At 37.9% G+C, this 18,493-nt stretch overlaps 3 protein-coding genes across 13 annotated transcripts in view; all 3 read left to right on the top strand.

The window, feature by feature from the left end:
- The window catches only part of MTA1 (metastasis associated 1), a 279,124-nt gene that overhangs the window by 226,938 nt on the left and 33,693 nt on the right, over positions 1–18,493 (top strand). For 6 of the 10 annotated variants that reach the window (XM_069103876.1, XM_069103874.1, XM_069103882.1 and 3 more), the window contains 6 exons: positions 1,784–1,899; positions 2,547–2,698; positions 3,086–3,275; positions 6,564–6,653; positions 13,741–13,893; positions 15,291–15,326. In XM_069103876.1, coding sequence (XP_068959977.1) covers positions 1,784–1,899; positions 2,547–2,698; positions 3,086–3,275; positions 6,564–6,653; positions 13,741–13,893; positions 15,291–15,326 — 737 coding nt within the window. Of the gene's footprint in view, positions 1–1,783; positions 1,900–2,546; positions 2,699–3,085; positions 3,287–6,563; positions 6,654–13,740; positions 13,894–15,290; positions 15,327–18,493 lie in introns of those variants that run through there. The other 4 variants (XM_069103877.1, XM_069103875.1, XM_069103881.1 and 1 more) reach the window with 2 other exon arrangements.
- The window catches only part of CRIP1 (cysteine rich protein 1), a 311,632-nt gene that overhangs the window by 154,685 nt on the left and 138,454 nt on the right, over positions 1–18,493 (top strand). The window lies entirely within an intron of this gene.
- The window catches only part of CRIP2 (cysteine rich protein 2), a 258,552-nt gene that overhangs the window by 154,685 nt on the left and 85,374 nt on the right, over positions 1–18,493 (top strand). The gene's annotated exons all lie outside the window — the stretch shown is intronic.

Raw genomic sequence — 18,493 nt, forward strand, 5'->3', positions numbered from 1 at the left:
ATTATCATCCATCACAATCTCAACCTAACTTCTCAAAAGTACTCCTGTTATAGGCTTTTTTTTCCTGTTATCAGCTTTTTTTTCTAATTATTTTTATCACACGAAGTGCTTCTTCCTGTAATTATTTTGGTATTTGTATGAGGTTTTTCTTTTTGTCCTTGACTTCCTTGGGGGCAAATGCTTTATGCTGGAATCTCTGGGTCAGTGGTGGAAAGCTGTGGACTTGAGACCGGTGGGACAGCCTTTTGACTGAGTCTAAGTTTTACAGAACAGATCTTTTTATTTAAGGGATTTGTTTTGTGAAGTTTGGGTTCGGTCAAAGGGCCACACTAGAAAGTGGGCTACGTGTGACCTTGAGGCCACACATTTCCCACCCCTCTACAGGTCAAAGAATATATATGGACATTTTAGTGGCTTTCATCACATAATTCCATATTGTTTTCCTTAGTGATTAGGCTGATACAGAGCTCCACTAACAGTTCATTGATATACCTATCTTTCCAAAATCCTTCCAGCATTGACTTGATGTCTTTATCAGTTTGCTGGGTAAGAGATGAAATCTTTTGAGTTACTTTGATTTACACATCTCTTAATTCTAATAATTTGGGACATTTCCAAAGTATGATTATTACTAGTTTGCATTTCATTTGAGAATTACATATTCTTATCTTTTTCTCACTTCTCCATTGAGAAGTGCCTTTTGGCTTGTTGTATTTCTATTATATTTTCCTTAATATTCAGATCTTATAGTCATTTAGAATTTTTTGTAGTGGTAATAATAAAAGCTAATGTTTAGATAGAGCTTACTTTGTGAGATACAGTGTACATGCACTCTTTATAATTATTTCATTGATCCTCACCACAACCCTGGGAGGTAGAGGCTATTGTTATTATTCCCATTTTACAGTTGAAGAAATTGAGGCAAAAAGAGATTAAGTGACTTTTCCAGGGTCACCCAGCCAAGAAGCATCAGCATCAGATTGTGACTTCAGTCCTGGTGCTCTATCCAACTGATCACCTAGTTGCCCAATCATATAAACTGTTGAATCCTTAAACAAGATGTAGCTAATCAGAAATAATGTCTTGTAGGTGGTGAATTTTAATCCAAATGTGAGACAGGTGGATGGTTCTGGATTGCAAGACAGGAAATGATCTAGAGTATAGACCAAAGAATAGAGGTTAGAGTTTGCAAGAATCTTGTGGACATAGGGGTTTGAAATGATTACCGTATAATTTGAAGAGTTAGTTAAGGGATAGAGAAGTTGGAGTTCCTGTATTCAATCTGCATAAAAATAAATAATCAGTGCCTGTTGTTTCCCACATTAAAATATAAATTTCTTGAGAGCAGGTACTGTCTTGTTTTTGTTTCCTATTCCCTGTACCTGGCACATAGTTAGTTAATCATTTAAGGAGTGATATGTAAAATCCCAATGCCTTTAGTTTTATGGAAATGAAACTAAATTTTAAGTCATGTGGATAGGTGACATGAATTTAAGGGGAAATGAGTCCATTTTTTTTTTTTTGTCTTGGTTTCAGTAGATTTTCCTTTTCCTACTTCTGTGCTATTAAGTTGTTGATTATTTTTATTTTATTTAACAGTTTCACTGAATGTGTATACACAGTTAGCCAATTTCTTTCAGGTATCATCTTGGGAATTTTTAACAATTCTGTTGTCACTTTCTGAAAAGTGTTTGTTAGGTTTGTGAGGGCTGTTATATCTGAATTTAAATTGAAAATCAAATGTCATCTCCAATGACTTCCTGTTTTGTCTTTATTTTTAAAGTAACAAGCCAAATCCAAATCAGATTAATGTAAATAATGCCAAGGCTGGCATTGTAAATGGCACCGGAGTACAGGGTCAGAGCCCAGGAGCAGGCCGGGCCTGTGAAAGCTGCTATGGTAAGTGCCTCAAGGACTTAAACATCAACCAATGCCACACCCTATCAATGATGAACTGATAGTGTAGCTACCATTTTTTTCCACTTTGCAGAACAAGTTTCTTAAAAGTATCTTATTTGGTTTAGTCTCTGTTTTTATCACAGTGGAGGATTGTTAGGATATACTGTCATACTGGGGGGAAAGGATAGGATTAAATGAAAATGAATGAGAAAATGTGCATATGAGTCTATTATAGGCTTAAAGAAATTATGATTAGGCAAGCCCTAGGAGGCATTAAATTCTTCTTAGGATATTGGTAACTAAAAACACACTTTGCAAATAGTCTCCTGGATGATAAATTGCAAATGTGGGAAGTCTTACTAGGGATTAACCTGATATTAGATGCTTACACATCAAGAAGACTGATGGGTCTTTGGGTCTTTTAACCTATTTAATAGTAGGAATGATACTGGTACTCCATTTCTAACAGTTCATAATTTTCTTTTGTTTTCTAGTGTTTAGTTTTCCTGAGGTCAGTTGAATGGTTTTTTTGTGTGTTTTTTTTTTTGTTTGTTTTGTTTTTTGTGGGATGGTATGGATAATCTGTAAATGCTCTTTTAAATAGTTCCACTTAAGAATATATATATTTTCAACTTTGTTATCCATAGCCACACAGTCTTACCAGTGGTATTCTTGGGGTCCCCCTAACATGCAGTGTCGTCTCTGTGCATCTTGCTGGACATACTGGAAGAAATATGGTGGCTTGAAAATGCCAACCCGATTAGATGGTGAGAGACCAGGACCAAACCGCAACAACATGGTATGTGGAGGATAGACAGATGTATGACAGCAATGACTCTGCCATTGGCAAGGATACTGGAATGGCATATGGCAGGGGGTCATTTCTGTTCAATGATTTGTTATTCTTGAAGAGGCTTTAGGTCTTAGAAAATTCTCAAACAGAATCATAGAAGGATAGAGTGTTTAAGTTGCTAGAAACCTTACAGTGCTTCTAGTCCAACCTATAATCTTGTACATTTCTGCTCTGCCCCAGGATAGTTTGAATTCCCTGTGTCTCCATTACCAAAATGACCAACTTTGCCAAAAATATTGTTATTTTCTGATAAAGATGTTAGTATTTATAAAGCATCTCCAGAATAAAAATGAACTCTGTATATTGTAATATGTCTATGTTCCCCATTACTAGAGTCCTCATGGCATCCCTGTGCGGAACAGTGGAAGTCCAAAGTTTGCTATGAAGACAAGACAAGCTTTCTACTTACATACAACCAAACTGACAAGGATTGCCAGGCGCCTGTGTCGAGATATATTGCGTCCTTGGCACGCAGCAAGACACCCTTACATGCCTATCAACAGTGCTGCTATCAAAGCAGAATGTAAGATTTAAACAAGAGTTTAGTTAAATATCTTTTAAAGTAATTAAAAGTCATATAGTTGGCTGGCTGTGATTCTTTCTGTGACTGGAACTGTTTTTCCATCTTCTTTATTCCAACTCCAGCATTACCCACCTGTAACTTGAGAGTGCAGAGTTTCCCTGCTGAAGGGAAGGAGCAGTCTATAGTAACTCTTTGCTAAATACATACTGTTGAATATAAATTTTGCATTAAAATCAAGTAATGAGACTTTCACTTGATGAATAAACTATTGATAGCTCTTAACGATAGTGAAAGCATGTGGAGTAAAGAAGGAAAAAAGGATCACATAAAATTTCAGTTAAAAAGGACTTCTTACTGTGTGATCTTAGGCAAGTCACTTATAACCCCAATTGCCTTGCCTTCCCCACTCCAAAAATTTAAAAAAAAAACTTTCACAGTCTTTCTGTCTTTTAATAAGAATGACTATTTATTTATAGAAAATCCCCAAGACATGGTTATCAAATATTAGCTTAAAACTGTTGAGGTCCAGGATCTCATTTACCCCCAAAAATAGCCTATTCCATTTTTTGGACAGCTCTAAATGCTAAGAAAATTTTCCTCACTTTGAACCAAATCCATTTCTTTGTGATTTCTTCCCATTGCCCTGAGTCATATTAGAACAAGACTCCTTCCTTTTTTTTCCATGATAGTATTTCAGAAACCTAAGGATACAACTGTCATGTCCTGTTTTCTCTTTTCCAGACTTAACATTCCAGTTACTTTAGTTGATACTAGTATAGCATGGTCTCCATTACCTTACCATCCTTGTTTCCCTTCTATGAATTTGTAGTGTTCTTATATCATTCTGACTAGGACAGAGTTGAGCCAGACTATCACCCCCATCATTGTGCTTAAGATTCCTTTCTTAATGCAGCCCAAGGCTGCCACAACACAGTGTTCAGTCATTGAGCTTAAAATCCTCAGAGCCTTTTCATCAAAGTTAAATAATAACCTTGTTCATCTTCTGCTTGGAACGTTGATTTTTTTTTTAATTGTGTTCAACTTTTTTTATTTTTATTTTTATTTTTTTTGCTTTTTGGAGGGCAATTGGGGTTAAGTGACTTGCTCAAGGTCACATGGCTAGTTTTTATGTGTTGAGTGTCTGAGGCCGGATTTGAACTCAGGTACTCCTGACTCCAGTGGCCAGTGCCATCTAGCCGCCCTGATCGTGTTCAACTTTAATTAATTTGTTTGAAATTTCATTTTATTAAATTCAGTCCAATATTGTAGCCTATTGAGACATTCTGGATCCTGATTGTGTTATAAAATGTATTTTCTGTTCCTCCCATTTTCATGACTCATTTATCCAGGTCAGCAATAAAAATATTATACACCACACAAGCAAAGGAGACAGATCTCTGAAAGCTAAAGGCAAAATTCCTACCACTTAATATTTGAATCTAGTCATCCAACCAGTTCCAAATTCAATTAACTGTACCATTGTCTAGCCCACATCTTTCTCTTTTGTGTACAAAGGCAGCATAAGACTTGATCCAGTACTTTCCTAAAATTTGTGTCCATAGCTTTTTCCTGATTTGCCAGCCTAGTAACCTTTCCAGGAAAGAAAAAAAAAGTTATTCTAGGATGACATGTTCCATTTCTAAATAGTATCTTTCTGGAATTTTTCTAAGAGTTTAACTTAATCTTATATGTAGGTAATGAACACTTCTCCCCCTACCTTTTTAAAAAAATAAAACAGCATTTAGCAATCATATCCACTGAGCTTTCAGTGTTCCTTGAGGTTGTTCTTTTGGGCTTGGTGACTTGAATTTATTGAGGGTAAGTAGTTGTCTTGTTTTCTGACTTATCCTAGGTGAGTCATATTTCTTGGAAAGGAAAACAGAAACACAAAGATTTGAATTCTGCTTCTTGATATGTAGCAGCTATTAATGTTCCATCCACTCCAAGCAACATTATTAATGTTTTGGGCCTTCTCTTGTTTTTGCTATTCTTGTGTTCATGATTGACCTCAACTCATTTTAAGTATTTGTCATCCTGACACTCTTCTTATAAGACCTTACTTACCCTTGCTTTCATCATCTCTGTGTGTGTTTTTTTAATCTGAGTTGCATATTAGTCTCCTATGAAAGTCATTTTCTTTAGTTTAATTTCTTTTTCCTCATTGTAATTTTTTCTCTTCTGTTTAGAATTATGTTCCTGAGAGTTTCCCATTTCCTCTGGGCTCTCTGTTCTTAAAGAATTTTGTACCATTAAATCTTATTTATCTTTTCTCTTAGCGTCTTCAAGTGTACTCTCTCCAAATCTAGAGTACATATCAGATTATTTCTTCTTTTCCTCTCTTCTTTCTTTTTTTTTTCTTTCATAGATTTTGAATGGAATGGTCAGTCTTCCCTAAACCTCCTGGCTTATATTCCCATCATTTCCACTTCTTTGATTATTTTTTTCTTTTTCATAATTAGGTCCCAAACAGAAGTTGAAGCAAAGTAGAATTTATTAGCTACTATGCTTTTAACACAGAAAGACCTTCAAAAGATGTCAGGATAACTGTGGCAGACTTGTATTATTCATGAGCACCTCATCTGTTTTCTTATTCTATTTCAGTAAATCCATACTATACACTCACAGGAAATATCACATGTATATTGATCTTCACTCAAATGCTCTATACTATTTCTCTTACTTTTCCAGTCTTACACCTTACACTCTCTCCCCACCTCTCCCTATGTACATTTTGATCCAGTGACACTGACCACCTGGCTATTTCTTGAACAAAATATTCCATCTCTCGGATCCAAGCATTTTCTTATCTTGACCCCCATGCCTGGAATGCCCTCCTCCCTGTTCCCAATCCTTGTGGCTTTTCTGCCTGCCTTCAAGTCTTAACCAAAATTTTAGCTTGTGCAGGAAACCTCTCTCTTAATACCTTTTAGTTCTAATGCCTTCCCTCTGTTAAATTATTTTCTGTGTATATATTTGTTTGCTTGATGTTTCTCCTTTTAGACTATGAGCTCCTTGAGGGCAAGGGACTGTCTTCTCCCTTCTGTGTATCCCCAGCCCTTTAGCTCAGTCCCTCATATATAGTAAGTGTTTAATAATTTCTTATTGACTGACCAACTACTATGCTTCCCTTATTCCAGTTCTTCAATTTCCTGATGGGTATATTTTCTTAATATACAATTGCAAGTTGATTTTTGTTTGAGCTATTTAATATTGGAGTTCATACTGCTGAATAATGAAGTAAACATGTAGAACATTACTGTATCTAACTCTCAAATATTATCTTGACAGGTACTGCTCGATTACCAGAAGCCTCCCAGAATCCACTGGTATTAAAACAAGTGGTACGAAAACCTTTGGAAGCAGTACTCCGGTATTTAGGTAAAAATACTGTTGGGAGTCTTAGTATTTGATTAACACTTGAAGATAAAAAGAGTAAAATATTGGGGAAAATATCTTCTTTTCTTTTATCCCCCAAGACTTCATTTACGGGGCGGCCAGGTAGCACAGCGAGTAAGAGCACTGGCTCCAGTGTTGAGAAGAACTGGAGATCGAATCCCGGGCTCAGACACTTAGCACCCATCCAGAAACACCTGGCCATGTAACCTTGAGCAAGTTACTTAACCCCAATTGCTTAGGGGCAGCCAGGTGGCTCAGCGAGTAAGAGCACCGGCTCCAGTGTCGGGATGACCTGGATCAAATCCGGGCTCAGATACTCAGCCCCACACCCAGAAATAACCTTGAGCAAGTTACTTAACCCTGATTGCTTTAAAAAAAAAAAAGAAAAAGACTTCATTTAGCCTAAGGAGTTACCCTTTCTGAAGTTCTCAGAAAGAATATAGGGATAACTTTTCCTTACCCAAAGCAGACCATAGAAAGACCTAGGGTCTTTCACACTTGCTTGACTTTTTGTACTCTCCTTACCTCTTGACATACTCTTGAAAAGATCAAGGTGTACTGACATAGAACTTGGCAGAAGCTTTCTTTTAGTTTCATTATCATTAGTTAGATTCCATTATTTGGGTTCCCTTCCAAACAATGAGTCAGATAAAATTAACTGATTGCCCTGGACTTGCTGAAAGTGAGCAAGCTTAGTTGCACTTGCTATATTCTTCTCACTTCATCTGTTATACTGTAAGAAGGGCTCCTCATTTCAATAAAAATGGAAAAAGGAAGGAATAACTCCTTAAGAAAAGGAGAGGTCCAGAAAAACTTGGGAAAAAATGAAGAGTAACAGGAATCAGATTAATATTAATATTAGAAAGAGTATGTTGTCGGCTAGACACCGCCTTACATCATTTCCATCAGGATTTAAAAGTTTTGTTTGTCCAGATTGGAAAAGACCAGAGAGTGAGGAGATACTGACCAAAAATACCTAGAAATACATTTCTAGGGGCGGCTAGGTGGCGCAAGCGAGTAAGAGCACTGGCCCCGGGTCGGGAGGTTCCAGCCTCAGATACTTTACACCCACACAAAATAACTGGCCATGTAACCTTGGGCAAGTTACTTAACCCCAATTGCTTTTTAAAAAAAGAAATGCATTTCTACCAGTATGAAATCCCTCCTAAAAGTTACCTGATGCCATTTCATGGTGTGGATGTGACACTGGGTTCTTAATGGTTATTCCAGTTACACAGAGTCTCTGGTAGATCCTAACAAACTAGCTGGTAGAGTTTCAAGTAAAGTTAGCACATATACAATCCATTTAATAGGTATAGATCAGTCTACTAATATTTGGAGAAACTTATTACTATATTACTGGGTTACCAGGAGCTGATATTTTTTTCATCATGGGAAGTCATGAAAGCTTTTAACTACAGTAGTAGAAAAGGACTTGATTTGATGGTGTATATGTAATGATGGACCTCATTCGGACTTAAAAATCACTTTTTAGAAGGTTTTTTGTTTGGTTGTTTTTTTTTGTTTTTGTTTTTTTTGGAGGGGGGAGGGCAGGGCAGTTGGGGTTAAGTGACTTGCCAAAGGTCACATGGCTAGTTTTTGTGTTAAGTGTCTGAGGCCGGAATTGAAATCAGGTCCTCCTGACTCCAGGGCTAGTGCTCTATTCACTGCACCACCTAACTGCCCCTTGTTTGTTTTTTAAACACAAATAAGTTTTATTTCCCAGATTGCATATGCTCCTAGTAAAGAAGGCCATTTCTGTGATTTGGGGCAACAACTGAATCCTTGTTCTCATTGATCACAACCCTTTCGTGACTTTTCATTGCATAGTCTATAAGTCTTGTGTTTGTTTTTTTTCCTAATTCCACAATAAAGTATTTAAAAATTCACAGGAGAATTTGTTCTGGGTCTTTTAACATTTATAGTTTACGAATATAGCATTTCAACTATCCAATTGTGGCTAGAATGTCAGATCTGAAGTCAAGAAGACCTGTCTCAGACACTAGTAGTGTGATGCTGAGCAAGTCACTTAAACTTCTTTCAGCCTTAGTTTCCTCATTTGTAAAATTGGGATAATATATGTGTAGTCAAAATGACTGCCTAAATGGGAGACTACCCATCTTCCACATACTTCATCCAGCAAAGCCTTAAAGTCCATACAAGACTAATTAATGATCAAGAAATCCAATGAGAAACTAAAAGTGACTTTTTCACCCCAGGACTGCACAAGAGGTGGGAAGCCTAAGAACAGTTGCAAAGGGGGCACCAGTACAGGGCATAACACTCCTAAAGAGTGTCCAGAGATAAATGTTTGCACAGTTTTGTGTGCAAAGGTGTGTGTCTAAGTTACAGCAATTCAAAAGTCATTTGATAAAGCCCTGCTAGTTGCAGCAGGAGCAGTGCTATAGGTCATTCCAAGATTCCCAAGGCCTAAAGGTTGTGAGGTCCATAACACTTTGTTGCCAGAGAAGACCCTAAAGATACTCTACCACAAAATTCCAAGTGGGCCTAACCCCAAAAGAATCAAAATCATCTTTGATACCCAGGGGATTCCAGGTAAAAATGATAAGAACCCATCACCCCACCTAAAAGCCCTACTGGGGATAGGGTTTGACCCTGGCATAAAACCTCAATTCAGAAAGTAAAGCTGGAGAAAGTAGTGAATCAAAGAAGACAGCAAAATTATTAGAATTTTAGAAGAAGAACTAGAAGAAATGAAGCAAGAAATTCAAAATGAAATAAAAGCTCTGGAGGAAAGAATTGGAAAGAGAATATTTTAGAAGATAAATTGGTAAACACCAGAATCCCTAAAAATTAGAAAGATTAAACAGAAACCAAGAACTTTATAATCCAGCAAAAAATAGCAGAATGAAATCAAAAGATTGGAAAAAAGAAAGACAAGTATGTTATCTGATATCAAAAATAATTGTCCTGGAAAACAGGTCAGAGAGAGGTAATTTAAACATAATTGAATTCCTGAAAACCATGGTTTTTTAAAAAGCCTGAACCACTAGAGTTCAAGAAATCATAAATCAAAACTTTCCAGACCTATTAGAACCAGAAAGCAAAACAGAAAGACTGCACAGTTCTCCTCCTGAAAGAGATCTCAGAAGGAAAGTCACAAATATTTTAGTCACAATCCAGAGGTCTGATATCAGAGCAAAAAGCATCCAGAAAGAAGCAGGTCAGGTATCAAAGAAGAATAGGAACAGACAGGGCATGGCTGCTTCTACTACAAATGAGAGAAGGTCTTGGAATACAATATCCCACAAAAAAAAGTATATAGAGACTTACAACCAAGAACAACTTACCATGCAAAGCTCAGTATAGTATTACAGTGGAAAAATGGATCTTTCATGGTATAGGGGAATTTAAAACACTTCTGATTTCAAACAAAAAAGTCAGAGATAGGTAGGAACTTTTCATACAAACACAAGAATCAAAAGAAACCTCAAAAAAAATGTCAAGTGTACTACAATTGATATGATAAGGCAAAGAGTTAAGACTAACAAAGCATGGTTAAAAAAGCATGGACTTCTGGGCATTGTAATCCAAAGATGATGCAAGTTCCTGTTTTCTGAAGGAGCAGAAGCATGAGAGCCCAGCATACATAGCAGATTCAGTTTTGTTTCCAGAGGGGGCAAGAGTCAGTCAATAGATATTTATTAACTGCCTAATATGTGCCAGGCATTGTAAAAAGAGTGCTTTGACTTTAGTTGATATGACCTCTACTTATTAGAAAAAAAATTTTATGGATAGAATGGACACGTTACACCTCCAGATCAGTGGAAAGGACAGCAAAGATTCAGTTTTCCTTTTTTCTCTTTCTGCCCTTCCCCCATAGATATTAAGAATTTACTTCCTAGATTTCTCTTTTTGAAGTAGTTTCTAATAACCAGATTTTTTTAATATAAAATTATTTGAGCCACATAATTAAGTAAATAAAATTGAGGTAATAATAGCACCTAGCTTATAAGGTTGCTATGAATATCAAATTAGATAACATGCATAAAATACTTTGCAAACCAAGTACTCCTCTCCACCCTGTCATTGCATAGGGGCCCTGCTCCCTTGTGGCCACAAGTGTCATTATTCCTTTTGACCCTGGGACTGTGACCCGGAACTGTGCGTTGGCAAAGTAACAGGGTCCTAAAACCAGCACCAGCAAAGGGTTTGCTTTAATCTCCTGACCATTTCTCCAACACCTACCTTCCCTTCCCCCAGTCTGTGGGCTAAGAGCCTCTAAAGTTGCTGCCACTCCCAGTTGTTGGCGTTTTGGTATGGTCTGCACCGTATAGTCCCAACCATCTCCCTGGGGAGAAAGATCTTTCCTGCTGACCTCTTAAGTTGTCTTGGCTAGAAACTTGTTTTATCTGACCTTTTGTTGGTTCTGTCCCTCCAGAATTTGATTTGTGACATTATTTAGTAGTTGTTTGGAAGGGAATTGGGGAGAACCAGACCTAATACTTCTCTACTCTGCCATTTTGGCTCCAGACACTTTATTTCTGTTCATTTTAACTATTAGTTAAGAATTTTTTTTTAAAAACATGCATACATTGCCCTACTTTTTCATTTTAAAATGTTTGTTTTTAAATTACAGAATACTACTCAAATGGGGAAGAAGTCCTAATCCTTTCCATTCCTCCTTAAGCCTTCTGTGCCTTCCTCTACCCCACCCCCAACTCCATCTCAGCTAAGAATTTTATCTCATACTTTACTGAAAAAGAAAATTAAGGCCTTTCAGCATGAGGACACTTTTCTCTTCATCTCACATCATTTACATCTTCCACAACTTCACCTCTGTCTTACATTAAAAGGTGGCCCTTCTTGCCAAGGCAAATCTTGTTATGTGCCCAAGTGATTCCATATTATTTTCCCCAGCAGATTGACCCCCTTATCATCCTCATTGTCATTCTACTCATCTCTTTCTACTGGCTGATTTCCAGATACCTACTATGTTAATAATTATTTAATATTATAAAATTTTATACAAATGATATTTGAAAGGGTGAGGAAAAGATTAAATAAAGTCTAACTTTAGAATAGCAGAGTAACCTAGTTAGACTTGTGCCTTAGGAAAATCACTTTGGTATCTGTGTGGTGGAAAATTAAGGGAGTGCGGTCACTTTTGCCTGTAAACAAAGAGCTTATCTTCTGAGGGGTACCTTTAGAAATCATGAGGTAATCTGGGGAACAGAATGTGCGAGTAGAATCTCCCCAATAATAGCACCTGTCCAGCTGCTGTGAGCAGTTGATAATTTAGATTTTAATAGCATTTATGTGTTAATACCTCCCTCAGAAGGCAAGAGGTAGTAAGCTCAACCCAAGAGGAAGATGACTGAGTGGAAGATGATTGGAGTATAAGAATAAATGTGGTTGTGTTGGAGATTGGTTTGCTTGGCCGGCTATTGAGCAGTGATATAATGAGTTGTCTTTCCACCCTTTGGTTGATCACAAATCCCTTAGGATTACCTCTTGTCCTCTTTGTAGAAGTTCATACTTTGAAGATATCTAGTCTCAGGGTGTTCTGAGATTAAATAGAAGTTGTAGGCTTAAAAAAATTATATTACTAGATGAAAAACATAAATGTCCCTCTTAGATTGTGATCTAGCATTTGCTTGAAGATCTAGTGAGGGAGGTAACCACTGTCTCTTAAGATAGCTTATTCTACTTTGGATGTATTTGATTGGTCAGTCTCTCTCTATAACTTCTATCTGTTGGTCCTAGTTCTACTCTAGAGCAGGGATGGGGAGCTGCATGTGGCCTTCTAGGTCTTTGGGCGTGGCCTTTTGACTGAGTCCAAGTTTGACAGAACAAATCCTTTTATTAAAGGGATTTGTTCTGTGAAGCTTGGATTCTCTAAAAGGGGCCACACTTGAGGACCTAGAGAGCCTCATGTGGCCTGTAGGGCACAGGTTCTTCACCCCTGCTCTAGAGCTTATCTGTCTCTTATGATATAAAAATTCATTTGCACTTCACAAGTGTAAAATTCTTAGAATATGCCAAGGATAGACAGAGATGGAAGTTTTCAAGTTTGATTTCAGGGGTTATGTTGAACCAGTGGATGAAGTGATACCTATAAGGTAATGAGGCAAGTTACCTCTAGGCAAGACACATGGAATATAGTATTATGAAACAATGTTATAATCAAATACATTTAGAGAATTATTGGCATCCTGAAATCCATGCTGAAAGAGAGGAACACATTTAAAGGGCATATATTTATTCAGTAACAGTGTACATTTTTGGTCCTGCAAAATGAACCATAGCAGATTTTGGAAAGAATCCTCACAAAAACCCACACTATAACAATAATAATAATAATACATAGGGCTCATCTAATGCAGTTTTAGAAAGTTTTACATTTTCTTATCAAAAAAGGAGAAAGAGAATTATGAGGCTTTCTTAAAGCACACAACAAATGGGTCAGAAACCTACAAAATACTTTTGGAACAAGGAGACATTTCACATGGCAATAATAAAGGCTGTTAAATAGGTTTTTACCTTTGGATTTATTATATGTAACAGAAAATGGTTTGTTGCAATAAGGAAACTAAGATCTAAGAGTAGACTCAAAAGACCCTTGGGTGATATCTACCGTACTCATCCAACAGTATGTCAACCAAGAAGCACCAAAAGAATGGCTGAATCTTGCAGTTTTGTTTGTGGAAATGGAGAAGCTATGATAGTAATTTGGGACCACTGATGCTAGAAATTATATAATGATTATAACAAAGGAGTCTAGATGACTTATGTGACATAAGAAGGTAGGGAACTATGCAATACATCATGACAAGCTACAAATAATTTAGCGCTTCCCAAATACCTAGCAAGTTGTGACATGATGACACCAATTATACATGATAAGCTCACTATCTTGAATAAACTAATGACAGATCCCCATATTACAAATGTATAACTCAAAAAATCTATGAAATATTAGAATAAGTAAGCGGCCTTTTCTCCTTTTTTAGGATGAAATTTGTATCCTCCCTCTAGGTTGGGTGTGAGTTTGGAATTTACCCTCTGTGAGTCATCTAATAAACTGCTTTGCACTTTTTTCCCACAGAGACTCATCCCCGCCCTCCAAAGCCAGACCCCATAAAGAGTGTGTCTAGTTCTCTCAACAACCTTACTCCTGCCAAGTCAACTCCAGTCATTAATAATGGGTCCCCAACCATCCTAGGCAAGAGGAGCTATGAACAGCACAATGGCATGGATGGTAAGTATAGCTGTATGATTTTAAAGGTATTGGGACTGGCGTGAGTCTTATGGTTACTTGGGCCTTCAGGACATTTATATGGGATTTGCTTTCCTGTCTTAGTTTGCTTTTATTTTGGTTAATAGCTTTATTGCTGGGCTAAAGAGTAAGATAAGTATCACTTTTTTCTTTCTTTTCACAGTGATTGTGAATGGAAAGAGATCCCTTCCCTCTTTGGGGCTTGAGAGTATCATGCAGGTGTTACCACATGTCATTTGACCTAGAGCAAGGGTTCTTATCATGGTGTCTGTGAACACACACATGCACACACATACACACACACACACATAGTTTTTGACAGCAGTCTTTCAGATTGGTTTTCTTTACAATTCTTTATAGTTTATTTTATACATTTAAAAAACATTCTTCACCAGGTGCCATGTGGGTGATACCAAAAGGTTAAAACTTTTGACATGGACTATTTCTCAGTTAGTCTATCACCTTTGCTAGGCAAGTTAATTCACTACTATATGAATTGACTCATTTTCCTTATCTGTAAGATAGTGACAAAAAATACCTGTTCTGTCAGGAAAGGGAGGGAGGAAGGGAATGGGCATATACTGCCTACTATGTGCCAGGTCCTGTGTTAATTGCATTTTACAAATGTTACCTTATTTGATCCTTACAACACCCCTGCAAGGTAAACACTATAATTATCTTCATTTTACAGTTACAGTTCAGGAAACTGAAGCAAGCAGAGGTTAAGTTACTTGACCAGGGTCTCACAGTTAGTATCTGACTAGTATCTGGATATGAACTCAGTCACGTTTTCCAGACTCCAGGTCCAAGCACCCTAACTACTGTGCCACCAGCTGCTTCCAAGAATTTCTGTGAGGATTAAATGAGAAACACAATATGGTGCTTTATAAAGTTTAAGCTGAGTAACTATCTTGGTTATCATTATGACTGTCACTCTCTTGTAGAGTGTCAGGAATAGATAAACAAGGCTTATCTTGTGAGGAGAAACAGGGGATTGACACCCCGTGGGCCAAATGCACCTTTGGACCATATGCGGTCCCTCTTAGTTTTTCTGGGAGTTATATGTGACACACAGGAGAGAAAGCCTTTAACCTCTCTGAGCAGGTATAAACAAGGTCTAATTACTGGAGACAGGCAGAAAAATCATTGTTTCCTTGAAATGCCTGGGGTACATTCAAAGTGATCAAATCTATGACTATGACCAAGGCCCTTTTCATGCCATCTTGGGTATATTGACTGTAAGCCAGCTTGTTCAGTACTAGGAACCCTGGCCCTGATCTCTGCTGTCTCTGTGAATTATACTTGTTAAATTCCGTGTCATTGTTGGGATTGTTGATGTGGTATTTTTTTCTCTTTTCTGTTCACCTGTGCTTTGTCAGGCAACATGAAGAAACGCCTTTTGATGCCTAGCAGGGGTAAGGCCTCACAGCTGTGCTCAGCTGGTGCTAGGGCAGTGTGGTCTCAGTCTCATTTGTGGCTTCTTTAGCTGGCTTGTCTGTGCTTTGTGGCTACTAATGCTATGTGTAAATCTTGTCTTGGTAGCTGAATATCCTTTGGACAATATCTGCATTGATGGTCCACACAGATGGGACTCCATGCTGTTTGCTTCCCTCCCCTGGGGGGACATTATTAGAATTATATAACTTCTTGGCAATCCCTCCTCAAATATGAGAATCAGACAGTTCAGATTGAATTTTATTTTATTTTAGTTAAAATGACAATCTTAATTTTAAATCTTTTAAAATTAACTTTAATGAATTTTGTCATACCCCAAGAAATAATTTAAGAAATTCCAGGGTGTTGCCTAATCCAGAGTGGCACTCATTGGTCTGAAGTGTAACCTTACACAGTGACTGAATGTGCCTCATCCCACACTAGTGCATTTCTTGATATTTCTTTCACAATTACTATTTTTTCCTAAGCTATTGCCTTTTCCTGTAAGCAGCTCTGAGGCTACCCTGGGGTCTAGAGTTCCATAAAACAAACTCAACTGCTTCCAAGGTTCCCATGAATGAACTAATAAAGGTTCTAAGAGAATAAACCCCAGGGAAAAGAAGAAGGTAACTACTTCTCTGGAGCCAAAAGACCTGCTAGGAGGCTAAATAGCCATTACCAGGGAACCTCTCACTTCCAGACTGGGTTTGAGATCAGTTTGTCACTCTCATTCATTCATTCTCATTTGACTGGTAGGGAGGGGTGAATAAGTCCTGTGCATAGGGCTGCTTCTAAGGCCTATGGACCACACTGTTGGCTTAACTGCTGTATTGGGAGCTTTCCTTCATCCCCATTGACACAATTCTGACTTGCCTTTGGGGAAATCAGAGACTTTTAGCATCTACCATAGATGGGCTTCAGGGCCAACAGTCCTTGGGAAGGCTAACTAAGCCTCTTGCATATATATCATCTTCAAGCACACTAACCTTGCTCATACAGACATAGCCCTTTATTTTCATACAGGGCCTTTTTACACACACACACACACATATTGATAAGCAGGGAGTAGATAAGCCCTTTTGGGGAATAGTTTCTGTCAGGGAACTACAGAATACTTAACTTGACCTTAGAATGAGCAAATGTAACCCAGGTGAATTCTAGGCTTCAAAACAAATAAACAAACAAACATCCCTTATATGCTCATGTGGACCATTTCAAAAAGGATATTGTCTGTGTGCTGTTTGCAGCGTGCTGTGCTGGAGTGGGTGCCAGTATGCATAGCTGCCTGCCCACTTACCTGCCTCTCTGTTGTGTATGTGCCCACATCACCATTGTGATATGAATGATTGGCATGTTCTTCACTCCTGCATGCCAGCTCCTAAGGTCGTCTCACACTGTGACTCTAAACATCTTTTATTTGATTCTTCTAATGTGAGATGCCTAGGTGGAGTATCTTCCATTTTTACCAACTAATATATATGTTAAGCAAGTTAATACTTAAGTTACTCAGAAAGTGATGAACCTTTTAAGAAATTGGATTCGATTTTTAATATCACGCAACTTCCTGGCATACCCTGAGCATTTCTTGGGCTTTGTGTGGGTATGGCCTTTGATAGGAGTGTACTCCTTGCACACTTTATATCCTCTGTTACAGGAACATACCTGGCAGTTGTCGGCATGATAGTAGGCTTTAAACATCATAACATAGCATCCAGACTCCCATGGGACAGTCCTAAGATGGATTACTAGAGTGGTACAGAGTCAGAGCTTAAAATTGGCAGAATTCAGGCTCTGGTTTTTAGAGGCCTTTTAGATTTGCTTTTATAGGTTTCTATTTGTGTTATCTGAGACTATTTATTCTCTGGTATTTTGGTCTGCCCACTACCTAAAGAATCCATCTATCTTTTACTCTCCTCTTTCAAATTTTTTAGGGTTTGTTTGTTGTTTTTCTTTTGGCTTTTACCACCTGCTTATATACCCACTAAAATAAGACAGTGGTTGTGATGCAAAAGGCTTGAGGATAAAAAAAGATTACCAGGATCTTTGGGGATGGGGTCGATGTGGAGAAATCGGGGACTTCTTCCAAAAGTTACTTGGACTATTTCCATTTACAATGAACTCAATACAAATAGAACTTGTTGCAGGAGATCAGATTAAGTGAATTCTGAAGGTCTCCTCACGTGGGAATCTTCATCCCTTGCCCTTTTGTAGTTATGCAGTTTAATGTATTCCATAAACTTCATTCTTGAGGTTATTGTGCAGGAAGAACTCTTTACGCCTTCTGAGAACTCAATAATCATAGCTACATTTGGGCACAATGCAAAAACATTAAACCAAACACAAATAGCTCTTCTAATTTTTACATCCAAAAACAGGGAAAATGCTTCAAGAAGTGGGGTAGAAGTAAGGGTCATATCAGTGAGAATGTAACCAGGACATAAGCAGTTAACAGAACACAGTTGAAGGAACTGAGGCTATTTAGTTTTTGAGAAAAGACTTGGGGAGGACATCACTGTCTTCAGGTGTTCAAGGGGCTGTCTATCATGTGTATTAGAATTATTCCCTTTGGCCATGATAAGAAGAACCAGGAGGAAGTGGGAACAGGAATTTGCAGAGGCTGACTTCACCTAGATGTGAAAAATTAGAGCTCTCTAGAAGTATAGTGGGCTGCTTCAGGGAGAAGTAGGCACTCTGTCACCACATATGTTCAAGTAGAGTCTGGATGATCCTTGTGTCAGATGTTACTGAGGGATCCTTGAGGTCCCTTCCAACTCAAAGATTGTGTGATTCTAAGGGTGGAATTAGAAGTTTGACTGAGATTCAAAGTAGAAGCATCCTAGGAGAGAGGGCATGTCTGACTAGAGGTGGAAATGGAGGAACCTAGACATGTGCAGAAGTGATATGAACAGATTAAAAGGACTAGCTATGGCTTTAGCTGAGATGTAGGAAAAGTTGAGGTTATAACTTGCTTCTGCCTTGAAAAGGACTTTGTGCAGCCCAAGTTCAGGATAGTGAGTTTGATCCATGGAGTAATTGGGAGTTGCATTATATGTATCCTGACTGTTATTGATTGGTTGGTCACATGCCTTTTGGAATCATACCATAGCTCCCTGAGGAGATACACATACACTCACAAATACACACACAC

Source organism: Petaurus breviceps, unplaced genomic scaffold, assembly GCF_028583685.1.
Source record: "Petaurus breviceps papuanus isolate PSGF00001 unplaced genomic scaffold, PetGlider_PUasm1.0 64, whole genome shotgun sequence".
NCBI lineage: Eukaryota > Metazoa > Chordata > Mammalia > Diprotodontia > Petauridae > Petaurus > Petaurus breviceps.